The sequence below is a fragment of the Mauremys reevesii genome, linkage group 3 (assembly GCF_016161935.1).
Source record: "Mauremys reevesii isolate NIE-2019 linkage group 3, ASM1616193v1, whole genome shotgun sequence".
Lineage (NCBI taxonomy): Eukaryota > Metazoa > Chordata > Testudines > Geoemydidae > Mauremys > Mauremys reevesii.
The window spans coordinates 195,604,315-195,617,884 of NC_052625.1; the positions used below are offsets into that span (position 1 = coordinate 195,604,315).

Sequence of the window (13,570 nt, forward strand, 5' to 3'; positions counted from 1 at the left end):
GCTACCTGCGTCTATGGCTGGCGCAACACTGCTTATCTTTACAGTCACATTCCCAGAGTTCACAGCCGAAACACAAATGGCTAATGGCAAAATATTTCAAAACACCTTAGTGCCTTAGGCCCATATCCTCCAAGGCATTTAGGTGCCTAACTCCGTCTGAAATTAATGGGAGTTTGTGACCTAAATACTTATGAGGATCTGGGACATGGACTTTTAAGTCCTATTTATTTTCAGTGGGACAGGGGTGCTAAGTCACATAGGCACTTCTGTAAATGTTACCCAACACATTGTATGCCTAAAGTTGGGCACCTAAATCCATATTTAGGCACTGGCTGTTTCAGATGTCCTGAGCCCCTGCAGCTCCTCTGAATCCATTAGGAATTTGCATGCTCAGCGGCTCTGAAAATTAGGCAGCTTTTTTTTGACGTGTCTAATTTTACTCTCCCCAATGTTGACTTTGTTTTTATTATCCCAACTGCTGCAGAGGCTGGAGAGATGCAGACACCAGCACACTCTCCTCCTCCTCTGCCGCACATTTTATCCATGTAACAAATTCCAACATGTGAGCCGTCATTGGTGTTAACATTGGCTGAAGGGGTGTGATGAAGCAGGAAACCTGCTTGATGTTCAGGTAAAGGCCTCCTGAGACCATCCACAGACCGATCCCTGTCATTCTGTAGGAGACGATAAACCAGATTCTCCCCTTAGCTACACCCATGTGATTTCATTGATCTCACTAAGCACTGGGCGTAAGTACAGAATTTGGCTCTATATGCAATTCTGTCCCTTCACTATTACAAAGCACGTCCTTGCTTCTAGACAGGATATATTGTAACTGGCCAGAACTAAGAGAGTCAACGAGATGTCTTTTCTATTTGTTTATTTCAATTCATTTAGCGTTTATACAGGGCCATAAGTATAGTATGTAAGAATGAATATACCACATGCATAAGATCACTAAGACCTGGCCAGTTCCAGAGCGTGACCAGGAGGACATGGAAAGTGTTGAGGAATGCTGGGGATAGATCCTAGACATATCAGAGGCAGGGCCAAGGCAGGATTCCTGCCTAAAGTGAGTCCCACCTTTCCCCTTGCTGCGTATTCCCCCTTCATGACCATGCTGCTCTCCCTTCTTTCTATGCCCAGTCCTTCTTCCCATGTTCAACATCCTCCTTATTTGGAATAGATCAGGATCAGGCTCTCTCACTGCTTATTTGTCCAGGGAAGATTAGATCAGATACAGCATCCGGACTTCACGGCATTCTGGTTTATATTCACTTTTACAAGGGACTGTCTAAGTCACAAAGAATTCAGTGACTGCCTTGTGGCTGCGTAGGTTGAGACAGGGACACAACTGAGATCCTCTTGACCTTGTGATCTCTTTCAATATAGCCTTAGTCCACTACATCACATGGCCAGTTTCAATATCTAATTTAGTTCATTTGAAAATGCATTTCAACTGGCTTTTTTTCCCTTTTTTTGGTGTGAGATCACTAATCAGAAAGCCGGCACTCCAGCACACTTATCATTGACAAAGGGGGACAGAAGAAAAATTATCTAATTCTCAAATATGTGTTCCCCTTTCTACCACAGGTGAACTAGATGGAGACAGGTGAAGCCATGATTGGAGGTACTGCAGACGACAGAGAGCTAGCTAGCTAGCTAGCTAGCTAAATAGGTCTGATGTTATTAAATAAGAAAATTAATCTATTATTGGAGCAGTTTGAAATGTTCAATTTTTTATGTTTATGCAATTATGTTTAGACATTTTGAATTATGACTAAGAGGAAAAATATATTGCAATCCCCTTTCTCCATAATTTTTCAGGTATCATGGTTAATTGTACAGGCCCCAATAATATAGCATCTAAGCACTTTATGACCTTTAATGTGTTTTTCCTCCCCCTCCAATAAAGTAGGGAAGTGCTATTGTCCATGAAAAACAGATAAATTAAGTGACATGACCAAGAGCACACAAGAAGTCTGTGACAGAGAATGGAATTGAACCTTGGTCCCAGGAGAGAACTCTAACCATTTTCTTCGCCTCACCTTTTGCTTCCCCTCTAAACATTTGCTTCCTCTCCTCACCTTTTGGCATCAAACATTTCATCCTCACAGCTAGACCTTGTTCTATAGTTGGGAGGGGGAAAACCCCAACAATAATAATAGATGATGAAACACGTTCCATTCCAGTTGAAGCACATTTTGAACAGCCGATACTAAACCTGGAGATTTTTAAATCATCGAGCCTGGGTAACTTTCATCCAAGAGATTTGAAAGAGCAGGCCAAGGAGCTCGGTAAGCCTTGGAACTCTGTGGGCATTTCAAAGGACTGAAAGAAAACCAATGTTGTGCAATTATTTTAAAAAGGTAAATGGGATGACCCAGATAACTACTGGCAACCTGACATCAATCCTGTGCAAACTAATGAAACAGTTGATATGATTCAATTAATGAAAAAATTAAAGGATAGGGCTATAATTAATGCCCATCAACATGGGTTTATGGAATATAGCTCTTGTGTTGGGCTCCTCTACCCTCCCTTGGTTCTTGTCACGCAGACAGAAAGCAGAAGGTCAGAATCCAAAATGCAGGCAATGCAATGTTCATTGGTGTAAACAAGCAGGCATAACCACAACTCTTAACACTAACAGAGCTTCCTGTCCCCCTCCTTCTTAATAGGATTAATTATACCTATAGTGCACACCCCTGGGACCTCATGGGAGGGGTAGGGGAGTGAGGTTGTGTACCAGCCATGGTCACTTTTTCTTTGGCTCTTGGTGTTTCTTAAACCACCCCCCTTCCTCTGAAAAGAGTTTTAAGGAGGGATTTGAATCAGGACAACGAAGAAGCTTTCCAGATGTTTCCAGATAGTTCCTCCCAAGTGTGCGAGGCAGCATGGAAGACAGCACAAATGTACTTGTTTGAAAATTTAATGGGTGGATGATGAAGGCTGGCATCATTGTTGGATTGGAGATGGGAGTCATCATCTCAATAGTGTATGAGAGATGATAGGGAGGTGGGGGATGAGGCCATGAAAGGCCTTGAAAACAAAGACAAGCAACTGGTTGCTTGACCTTTTCTTGGGAAAGGAGTTGTAGATTCATATATTAAACTCCCACTATATCCAGCAACACTTTAGCTCTATTTCTTATCTTTTCTCCTTGTACTAAAACACATCTGGTTGTAGGCAGGAGCAACACACAGTGTCTTTGTTTCTTGTTCACATATGTTAGTAAGGATATGAGAATATCAAAATTCAAATCGGCAAATAAAACCCAAAATTCTATCTCAGGCGAATAAAAAAGCCTAAACACTATATTACCATCATTAACACTAACTTGATATCTTTTGATGATATTTCAAGTTGATAAAAGTAATAATGTTGATATAAAATAGTTAGACTTCTATAAGGTAGTTGATTTTGTACCACAACATTTTGATTGAGAAACCAGAATGGTACAAAAATCAACATGGTACAAATTATATGGATTAAAAACCAGCTCAGCGATCGGCAACCTTTGGCACATGGTCCGTCAGGGCAATCCGCTGGCGGGCTGCAAGACATTTTGTTTACATTGACCATCAGCAGGCACGGCCCCCTACAGTTCCCAGTGGCCACAATTTGCCATTCCTGGCCAATGGAAGCTGCAGGAGGAGGCGGCCAGCGTGCCCCTGTGGCCCACACTGCTTCCCGCAGCTCCCATTGGCCAGGATTGGTGAACTGTGGCCCCTGGGAGCTGCAGGGAACCAGGCCTGCGGATGATCAATGTAAACAAAATGTCTCACAGCCCTCCAGCGGATTACCCTGATGGGCCGCGTGCTGAAGGTTGCCGACACCTGGACTAGTTGATAGGTGTCAAAACGCATTTGTAAACGGGGAATCATTCAACAAACAGGCATGTTTCTAGAGGGGTCCTACAGAGATCAGCTCTTGGCTCTGTGCTATTTAACAGTTCATCAATGATCTAGAAGAAAACATAAAATGATTACTAATAAAGATGACAAAAAGATAGCAGGAGTGTTAATTAACGAAGAAGGCAGTTTGCTGATACAGAGTGATCTGGATCTCTTGGTAAACTGAGAGTAAACAAACAATATGAACATTAGTATGGCCAATTGTAAAGTCACATATCCAAGAACAAGGAATGTAGCCAAGTTATGACTTGATCATAGTCTGGAAGTACCTTCAAGGGAAAGAGAAATATGACTAGAGAGCTCTTCAGTTTAGGAGAGAAAGGTATAACAAGATCTAACGTCTGGAAATTGAAGCTAGATAAATTCAGATTAGAAACAAGATTTTAGCAATGAGGGTAATTAATCATTGCATCAGTTTACTGAGAGTCATGGTGGATTCTCCATCACTGGAAATTTTAAAACCAAGTTTGGATGTTTCTCTAAAAGAAATTCACTAGTTTGAACAGGAATTATCTTGGGGAAGTTCTATACCCCGTGCAGGGGCCGCTCTAGCTACAGGCAAATGAGGCAGCTACCTAGGGGTGACAGATTTCTGGGAGGAATGATTTTTTTTTTTGATGGCCAAAATTGAGGTGAGAATGAAATGATAGTTGATAATAAATGCTGGAAAATGTAGTCACTGAGAGGTCAGTGCATGCAGAGCTATGACTATTCCCTCTGTTATGGACCGGGATGTAGGCAGCCTGGCCCAGTAGTCAGAGCAAGAGTCAGATTTAGTGGGCAGAGCAGGCATCCAGATTGGGGAATGAAGCTGAGGGTCAGCACCAGAGTTGACTGCCAGTTACCAGAGCCAGCGGACAAGCCAGAGCCAGAGTCAGGAATCGAAGCTGAGGATTGGAGCCAAGGTCAGATACCAAATGCCAGAGCCCAGGTTCAAGCCAGAGTACGAAATCAGAAGCTGGGGTCAGTGTTGTCGTGATGAAATATGTGTGGCAACATTGTATGTGAAGTTGTCAGATTTCCCTGAATGACTTTATTAACACGTTCAAAACCACAGCAGACGTTGGCACCAGGTTTGTCTCAAACAAAAGACTGTGTTCTCTGCTTAATTTGAATTTGAACACTAAACAGATCCATCAAGCAGAAGGGGTTGACAAAGAAAGCTCAAACAGATGAGGAAAAGCAGCAGGGAACATCCTTCTCCATAGGTTTTTTGTCTCCTGAATCTTAGCTGGAAATGTATTTCAAGAGGGGGACAGACATTATAAAAAGGAGACACAAAGACCCCAAGACTAACACACACCCCCTTTCTCCTTCTGCTCATTGTATTCATTAGCACCAGAAGGGACAAAGGCAGTGTTTGTTGGATAGTGAGAGAAGGGGGTCTTGATTTAAGAAGTCTGGTCAGTAAGACGGCTGAAATCATATGGTAAGAAACTCTGTGCGAACCTGATATAGTTTGTTAAGTTAGGCATCAGTAGAGTTTTAACATTATTTTCTTCTAATCATTTTTAATTCTCATTACTTGTACTCCCTTAAAATCTCTTTATAGCTAATAAACTTGTTTTTTGTTTTTTGTTTTATCTAATCCAGTGTGCTTGAACTGAAGTGGTTGGGAAACTCTATTTGGGGTGGCAAGTTATGTGTATATTATTTCTATTAAACAAATGACAGACTTGGTTTAATTTTCATTGTACAGGAGAGAGCTGGGCAGTACAGAACATATATCTTTGGGGGGAAATCCAAGACTAGCAGTATGTTGGGGTCAAACTGCAATATAACCAAGGCTGGCTGGCTGCAGCAGAGACGTAACTAAGCATTTTAGCGCCCAGGGTGAGCAAGCATATTTCTGCCCCCTTGAGGCAACACATGAGGGGCATGCGGGGTCATGTGCCCTCCCCAGATGTCTGCCTTCCATTTAGCACAGAGGTTTTCAAACTTTGGGGTTGTACTTCCCTAGAGAGATGTGCCCCACAGTTTGAAAACTGTCGCCTCCTGCCAGGAACTAGAGTATAATGTCGAAAACCACTACTGACAGTTTGTGTTACCAGTAGCAGTTACACTTGTCTCAGTTTACTACCTCACACCTTTCTGATCATCTGGTCCAAGGGCAGTAAATTCTGACAGGACTTCAACTGTCCTTGGCAATTTGCTACCCAAAAACCAGAGGATGACAAAGATGAGAGGTGTGGTCAGATGTTTGGCTGCATGTGTATGTTCTCCCTGTGTGTTGCCCCAGCTCCGTGCACACAGACAGCACAGCAGACCTCGACCGACCACCCAATGACCACAAGATCTGTTAAGGTACGATGGTGCCGAGGCAGGTTTATTTCGACAAAGCATAATAAGACCTGTATGCCCGTGACACAGCTCAGAGAATGGCAGCACTTTCCATTCCTGTCTTGGCTGGACCAAGATACTCCCTCTGAGATACATCTTTATAAATCTTGAATAAACAAGTTAGTACTGCTTCTGACATAATTAGTTACTGCCTCTTGATGTGGCTAGTTATCACCCATCACCTTGTACATGTTGGTTTGATCAAAACATCTTTATTATGTACTGCCATCCTGACCTTATCTTTTTTTGGGGGGCGGGGGAGGAGTCAGTGTGTTCCTGTTATCCTTGGGGAATGTTTTTGTACCTTCCTTGATATCGGGATGTTCTGGTACCACTTGCGTTTGCGTGAGTGCTCTGTGCCTAGTACTTCTTAGGAATGTGTATTTCTGCAATATCATCCCTGTTCTTCATACCAGCCCTCTGATACAAGGGCTTATGTCTCAGGCTCTCTTCCTACTACATTCCCCTGCTTTTTGTCTTTTTTTGGGGGAGGATGTTAGTAACATAATTTGTACCAAGCTTTTTAGAGTTAATTTGCTTGTGATGCCAATTCCTCTTTTAACTATTTAGAAGCACAAACTTTAACAACCACTACTTCCCTTAAACACAACATAAAATAAAAGTATATAACAATGAAACCAAATTTTAAGTGCAAACACCTTGAGGGTGATACATTTTTGTGACACTCTGTTGTGTTTGAGAGCCGAGTTTGAGACACTCTGCTGAAAAGGTGGAAACCTGTTGAAATTGTTTGGTTAGCTTTATGCATATATTGTTATTTTTAAATATTTTTGCTATATTTAAAAGTGCAAACAAGTTCATAAAAACCCAAACAAGAAAGTGACATTTTGTTAGTATTACCTTTACCTTAACGTTGAGGTTTCCCTTTACCTTTTCTTTGAATAAAAAATAAAAAATAAAAAACTGTGATTAATAAAAGAGAATTATTTTTGTTTTCAGTTGCATTAGTTGTTGAGGCAGAAACATATGTACATATATTTTTATCTGAGACTTTTCTGAACTTAAAAAATGGTATTAATAACATTATGATGGTTATACTCTAACTATATTACAATAGTGTGGTACCACTTATATTTTAAAATAAAAGATATAAAATTGACTTTTGTTGCAACAAAATAAAAACAATAAAAAGTAGTGATGTGACACACACAACATACAGCACAGGATAACATACAGGACATACAGGACAAACTTACAATTAAAAACAAATGGCACCAGAATTCTGTTTATATCTATACAAAATAAGGCAAACAAAAATAAAAAATAAAAACAAACAAACCAAAGGGTTAAACATTTAAATAAACAAGTGATTACCTTTTTATTTAAAACTTTTATTAAAAATTGATAAAAAATTATATTATTATTTGCCAGATTTGTTTTATTAATTTAAGGCATTTTCCATTACTTTATATTAACTTTATTTTAAAACTTTGCTCTATGGTAATTAGGAAAGCCCATGTTATAAATATTAGTTAGTGGTTAGGATTAGAAGCAGAGTCTGGATTTCTGTTGCTTGGCAACCATATCTTCAAGAAAGTTAGGATTAATTCCAGCTGCCGCATTCCTGAAGGGCTCAAATGATTAATTTATTGGATTTATTTAAAGTAAAAAATTTACCTTGTTTTTTCTTTGTTTGATTGTTGTTTTGTCTCTATTTTTAATTGCTTTATTTTTTGGAGGTTTTTGTAAAAACTATAACTTTTAAATCAGAGAGAGAGAGACAAAGTGAGAAGTGGGGATGAGGGGGAAGCAACATAGGAAGATAGCAAGACCTGAGCCAAGAGAAATTAACTCTGTGAAGTTATCTTAAGGTACAGGCAGCAGCAGGAAGTTTAGCAAACTGAGAAAGGATATAAAGGAAAATTTAACCGGTATGTGAAAATATTTGAGAAAGAAGGTTATATTTTTAACCATGAGCAAGTAGTGTGGCTCCAGGGCTTAAAACAGTTGGGAGGGAGATTTTGGCAAACCAGTAAAGTGCCTGAAACCACTATGGCTTATTGTTAAAGGCAGCCTAGTCAGCAAGATGTAAATTGGCCATTCGGCAGTCTCAGCTTGACCAAGGCGGGGTGGGGAGAGTTTTGGGGTGCCATAGAAATGGCAGCTTGACCCCACATCCTTCCTGATAAGAATTGTGTTGAAGTTGCTGATACATGCATTTTAGAAGAGCAGGCTGTGCCCCAGGAATGTCTATTGGGGTCTCAAGGCTGCAAACTCTGGAAAAACCCACACCTGGTTAATCAATAATCAGAAGGAACCTCTTGCTTGATCATTGGATCTGCTTCCTTAACAAGGTTTCTTTAAGGGACATGTCATTCTATTACTAATGTATTATTAAGGGGAAAAAGCTTGAGATAGCTGGATTCGTCTGGGGACTCTTTTGGACTCTTTTTGGACTCTTCCTCTGGATACATCTTGCGGTCCCCACCGGCAGACGGAAGATTTGGCCACCGGAAGCCTGCCGCTGTGTCACTCGAGAGCCACACTCTGCTTCGATGATTATCAAGGGTTGGGGGTGTTTTACTAATCTGTTGTGGATGCGTGTAAGTGCTTGAGACTAAGTAAAGTTTAGTGAAACCACTTGTGTGTTGTCCTGTTTGTGCCAGTCATCTATCGGTCAGACGGCCGTGTTTCCACTGATTTATTTCCTGACACCATCTCACACAGATTTAAAGTTACCAAGAGCTTTGGGTTGAAAGAACTCTGGGTTACATTAGGAACCCACACCGCTGGTTTTTATTCTGGCTTTGAAAGGAGAGTGGGGAGAGGGGGCATTACCTGCTTTTGCAAAACCTGAATTTGTTCTCCCAGTGTGTGTTGCTTTCGTTTGCATAGTAAATGTATTGTGGGAGTGCCCTTACATGCATCAGTAACTGGTTTTGGGCACCTCCATCTGTTAATGTATTAATTCGAGCTGTTAACCTGCTCAATTTTGGTTTTTGACTTTGAAGTTCTTTTTTATTCATTCCCCTGCGATTGAGTCGCAGCTCCTGTCCCCTAATGGGCTCTCTGATCTGTTCTGCTTTTCCCTTCATCTGATTTAATAATTCAGTGAAAATATTGTTTGCTACTTTTCCCTTCTGTGCACTTACTTGTCCCGCTATGACAGGCACCAATCTAGGTCCCAGTTTAGGTTTTACCGGAACGTGGCTTTTACCATATGGTGGTGGTTGCAATGCAGTGGACCCCGTTTCATCTTTTAATTTTGCTGGGGTCACTTTTTTTCCATTTCTGTCCCCATTCTTCAGGCACAGGGTAGCTACCTGAAGCCTGCTGTTGACCACAAATATTTATAAAAGGGGAAGGCACATGTCTTTTTTTGTAGGGTTTTTTTACAGCTATTTCCAATGTTTTATTCTGTTCTTGTGCTTGCTGTCTCAGAACTGCTTGCTGCCCTGTTAGGACAGTGGGGGCATTCCAGGGTTCTGTGGCTTCTCCTGCTTCTTTTAACTCTTTCTTTGTTTCTGTTACTTACCCTGCCAATTTTATGGCATGTTGTTTTAACGCGCTGGGGTCTGGAGCCGGCAAGATGGTCAGGGATGAAACCCTATGCTTTGTACGTCCATAACACTAGTATCTGATTACCAGAAGCTGGGAGTGGATCAGGTCACTCGATGATTGCCTGTTCTGTTCATTCCCTCTGAAGCACCTGGTACTGGCTGCAGTCAGAAGACAGGACACGAGGCTTCATGGACCATTGGTCTGGCCCAGCATGGCCATTCAGTAAAAATTACAGTAGATTTATTGCCTTTGAGAATATAATTTTTGAGAGGATTTAATATGAGATAGTATATTGCCCTGAGTGAATATTTGGGAGCCAAATCCTACACACACGCAGTAACATGCAAAAAACCACTAAGGGCTGGATTGAGAGGCAACATAACAGTTGACAAGGGCAATCCCCACTGGTGGATCAAATAAAAATGAAGAAGTTTTAACATCGGGCTAGGAAGTCATTCAGACTGGAAGTCACATGATCCAACACAATAAATTTGTGCTAGAAAAATAAAAATTCCAAATTAAAAATCACACTCTAGTGGAAACACTATACTAGAAACACATATACTAAAACTACCATTTACATATAAATATTTCCAATGATTATTTGCTATTACACCATGCCATCCACCTGCACAATGATGACAAAAGGTGAATGACTGAAGTGCTACGAGTAATAAAAATAAATAACATTTTAAGAAGTAAGCAATTAGAGGGAGGGCCATTCAGGGAATCACAGCAGCAGATAAGGCAAATTTGTGACCTGCTATGAGACTTTATGCAGATATATAAACTGATAAGGTTTTTTTTAAAATACTCAATATGTGTGACACACAGTTTTGGGGGATGTATGTAAAATATTTCACCGAATCAATCTCCTGCAGCACCTCAATAGGTTATATCAGATGGAGAGGAGCTGCTGTGTCTGGGCATTGGGTTGCCTGTGCCTTGAAGAACAGAGCCCTGGGAAGTTGGTGCTGTGACATACTGTCCCGTGAAAGGGGAAATAAAAAGACCCTCTTCCCCCTCCCACCCTATTTTTGTAAACACTGCAGGTGACTCATCCCATTGGGGAAACTGTTACCCGCCGCCGCACCACCCTGTGCCAGGGTTTTGCCCTCTGCCACCATCTGGCAGTGCCTAACCCCTGGGTTTAACCCCGGCTCCCTGATACTCCGGCCATCCCTGATTTTGCCTCTCGGCCCCTCTCCTTCCCTAGCTGCTTGGCCCTCCTCGCCAGCAGTCAGTTTCTGCCCTGCCCAGCTCAGACCTGCCTGTCTCCCCCCTCCGATTTGTCCCCTTTAACCTTTTTAATCCCCAGCAAGGGCAGCAGCTTCAGCAGATGTAATTGAGCATGCTCAGTTCGTGTGAGCATGCTCAGTATGAGCCAAGCCGTACTCCATGTCCTGATTGCCTGACGCCCCCACCGCAGTCCTTGTGCTGGAGAGAACATGCTCCGGCTGGCGTTCCTGGGCCCAACACTGCTAGGCCTGATCCTGTGGGAGAGATGGTGGCGATGCCGCTGGTCCCAATCCTGCATGCAGTCCCATTTTTACACCCTCACCAGCTCTGAGCCCTGGGTGGCTGCCTCTCTTGTCCCACCCTAGTTACGGCCCTGGGCTGCAGCACACACAGAGACAGAGCTGGCAGTGACTTGCATACTGGAGGCTGTTTGTGAGCAGTCCAGACTAGAGGCTACAGCAGCAAAGGCTTTAAAGGGCACCCCAGGTTAGACAGCATGGGTGACAGCTACTCATTAGTCTGGATTATACCCTGGTGTGTCACAATGGGTTTGTTTATTGTATTTCCAGTCTCTCTTAATGTTTCCTGCAAGTACCTTCAGGATGGCAGAACAACATTCCTTTATCTGGGGCAGGGTAACTTCAGTCCTACCTGGCAGACACACTTTAAGAACATAATTCCCAGTATATGTGTAATTTTGAATTTGTCCTTTACACATACCCCACACAATAATATTAATGATCTGGGATTACTGCTTTTCTATTGATATCTTACATGACACCTTTTAGATACAGGTGATGACATGAGTGAGCTGGGGCACACTGAACTGGTCAGGGCAGCTGACCCTCACTACCAGATATCGATAAGACACTTGCCCTCTTGCCCTGGGATGCTGCTAGGGTCACAAGCTTGCATTGTAATTAATCACTGTGATGTCATGCTGCCCTTTACTGCTGCATGTCATGCTGCTGTATATTCCGTCTCAGCAGCACACAGATGGTTTTGATGGGCAGTCTGTCCTCTGAGAGATAGGACCTGCCCCTTCTGTAGCAGCAGCAATGGCTCTTCACGCCAGCTTTCGATGAATCAGTTTAAGCCTGGGAGTTTCAGAGGCACCTCTGTCCTACTGATTCAACTATTTTGGTCAGTGTTGTGATTTTTCTACCTGTACAACCCTGAGGCCTGGTCTACACTACGGGTTTATACCGAATTTAGCAGTGTTAAACCGAATTAACCCTGCGCCCGTCCACACAACGAAGCCCTTTATATCGATATAAAGGGCTCTTAATACCGATATCTGTACTCCTCCCCGACGAGGGGAGTAGCGCCCAAATCGGTATTGCCATTTCGGAATAGGGTTACTGTGGCCACAATTCGACGGTATTGGGTCCGGGAGCTATCCCACAGTGCACCATTGGGACCGCTCTGGACAGCAATCTGGAGTCGGATGCACTGGCCAGGTAGACAGGAAAAGCCCCGCAAACTTTTGAATTTCATTTCCTGTTTGCCCAGTGTGGAGAGCTGATCAGCACAGGTGACCACGCAGAACTCATCAGCACAGGTAACTATGCAGTCTGAGAATCGAAAAAGAGCTCCAGCATGGACCACACGGGAGGTACTGGATCTGATCGCTATATGGGGAGAGGATTCCGTGCTAACAGAACTCCGTTCCAAAAGACGAAATGAAAAAACATTTGAAAAAATTTCCAAGGCCATGATGGAAAAAGGCCACACAAGGGACTCAGTACAGTGCCGTGTGAAAGTTAAGGAGCTCAGACAAGCCTACCAGAAAACCAAAGAAGCAAATGGAAGGTCTGTGGCAGGGCCGAAAACATGCCGCTTCTACGCTGAGCTGCATGCAATTCTAGGGGGGTCCGCCACCACTACCCCACCCCTGTCCGTGGATTCTGAGGTGGGGGTTGTAATCTCAGCCATGCCTGAGGATTCTGCGGACGGGGAAGATGAGGAGGAAGAAGAGGAGGATGAGCTTGCAGAGAGCACACAGCACTCCGTTCTCCCCAACAGCCAGGAGCTTTTTCTCACCCTGACGGAATTACCCTCCCAGCCTTCCCAAGCCACTATCCCAGACAATGAAGCCATGGGGGTGAGTGTACCTTTGTAAGTATAAAACATGGTTTAAAAGCAAGCGTTTTTTAATGATTAATTTGCCTTGAGGACTTGGGATGCATTCGCGGCCAGTACAGTTACTGGAAAAGTCTGTTAACATGTTTGGGGATGGAGCGGAAATCCTCCAGGGACATCTCCATGAAGCTCTCCTGGAGGTACTCCAAAAGCCTTTGCAGAAGGTTTCTGGGCTGGGCAAACACCAGGACAAAGCCTAGCTGCGTATGGTCCTGGTGTTTGCTGGTATTCAAGCAACATCTGTTCTTTATCTCTCTGTGTTATCCTCAGGAGAGTGATATCGTTCATGGTAACCTGGTTGAAATACAGGAATTTAATTAAGGGGACAGAGATGGTTGGGCTGTTTGCCTGTGGCTTAAAAGAAATCCTTCCCCGCATTTAGCCAAGCGGGGCGGTGGGTGGAGGGTGAT

The 13,570-nt window shown here is 42.9% G+C and overlaps 1 protein-coding gene across 1 annotated transcript in view; it reads right to left on the bottom strand.

Moving 5' to 3' along the window:
- The window catches only part of LOC120401868 (serotriflin-like), a 37,296-nt gene extending 25,834 nt beyond the window's left edge, over nucleotides 1-11,462 (bottom strand). Inside the window, exon 1 of the mRNA XM_039532096.1 lies at nucleotides 11,175-11,462. Within this exon, the coding sequence (XP_039388030.1) occupies nucleotides 11,175-11,316 (142 nt within the window). The 5' untranslated portion in view covers nucleotides 11,317-11,462. The remainder of the gene's footprint in view (nucleotides 1-11,174) is intronic.
- Between the last annotated feature and the right edge of the window lie 2,108 nt (nucleotides 11,463-13,570).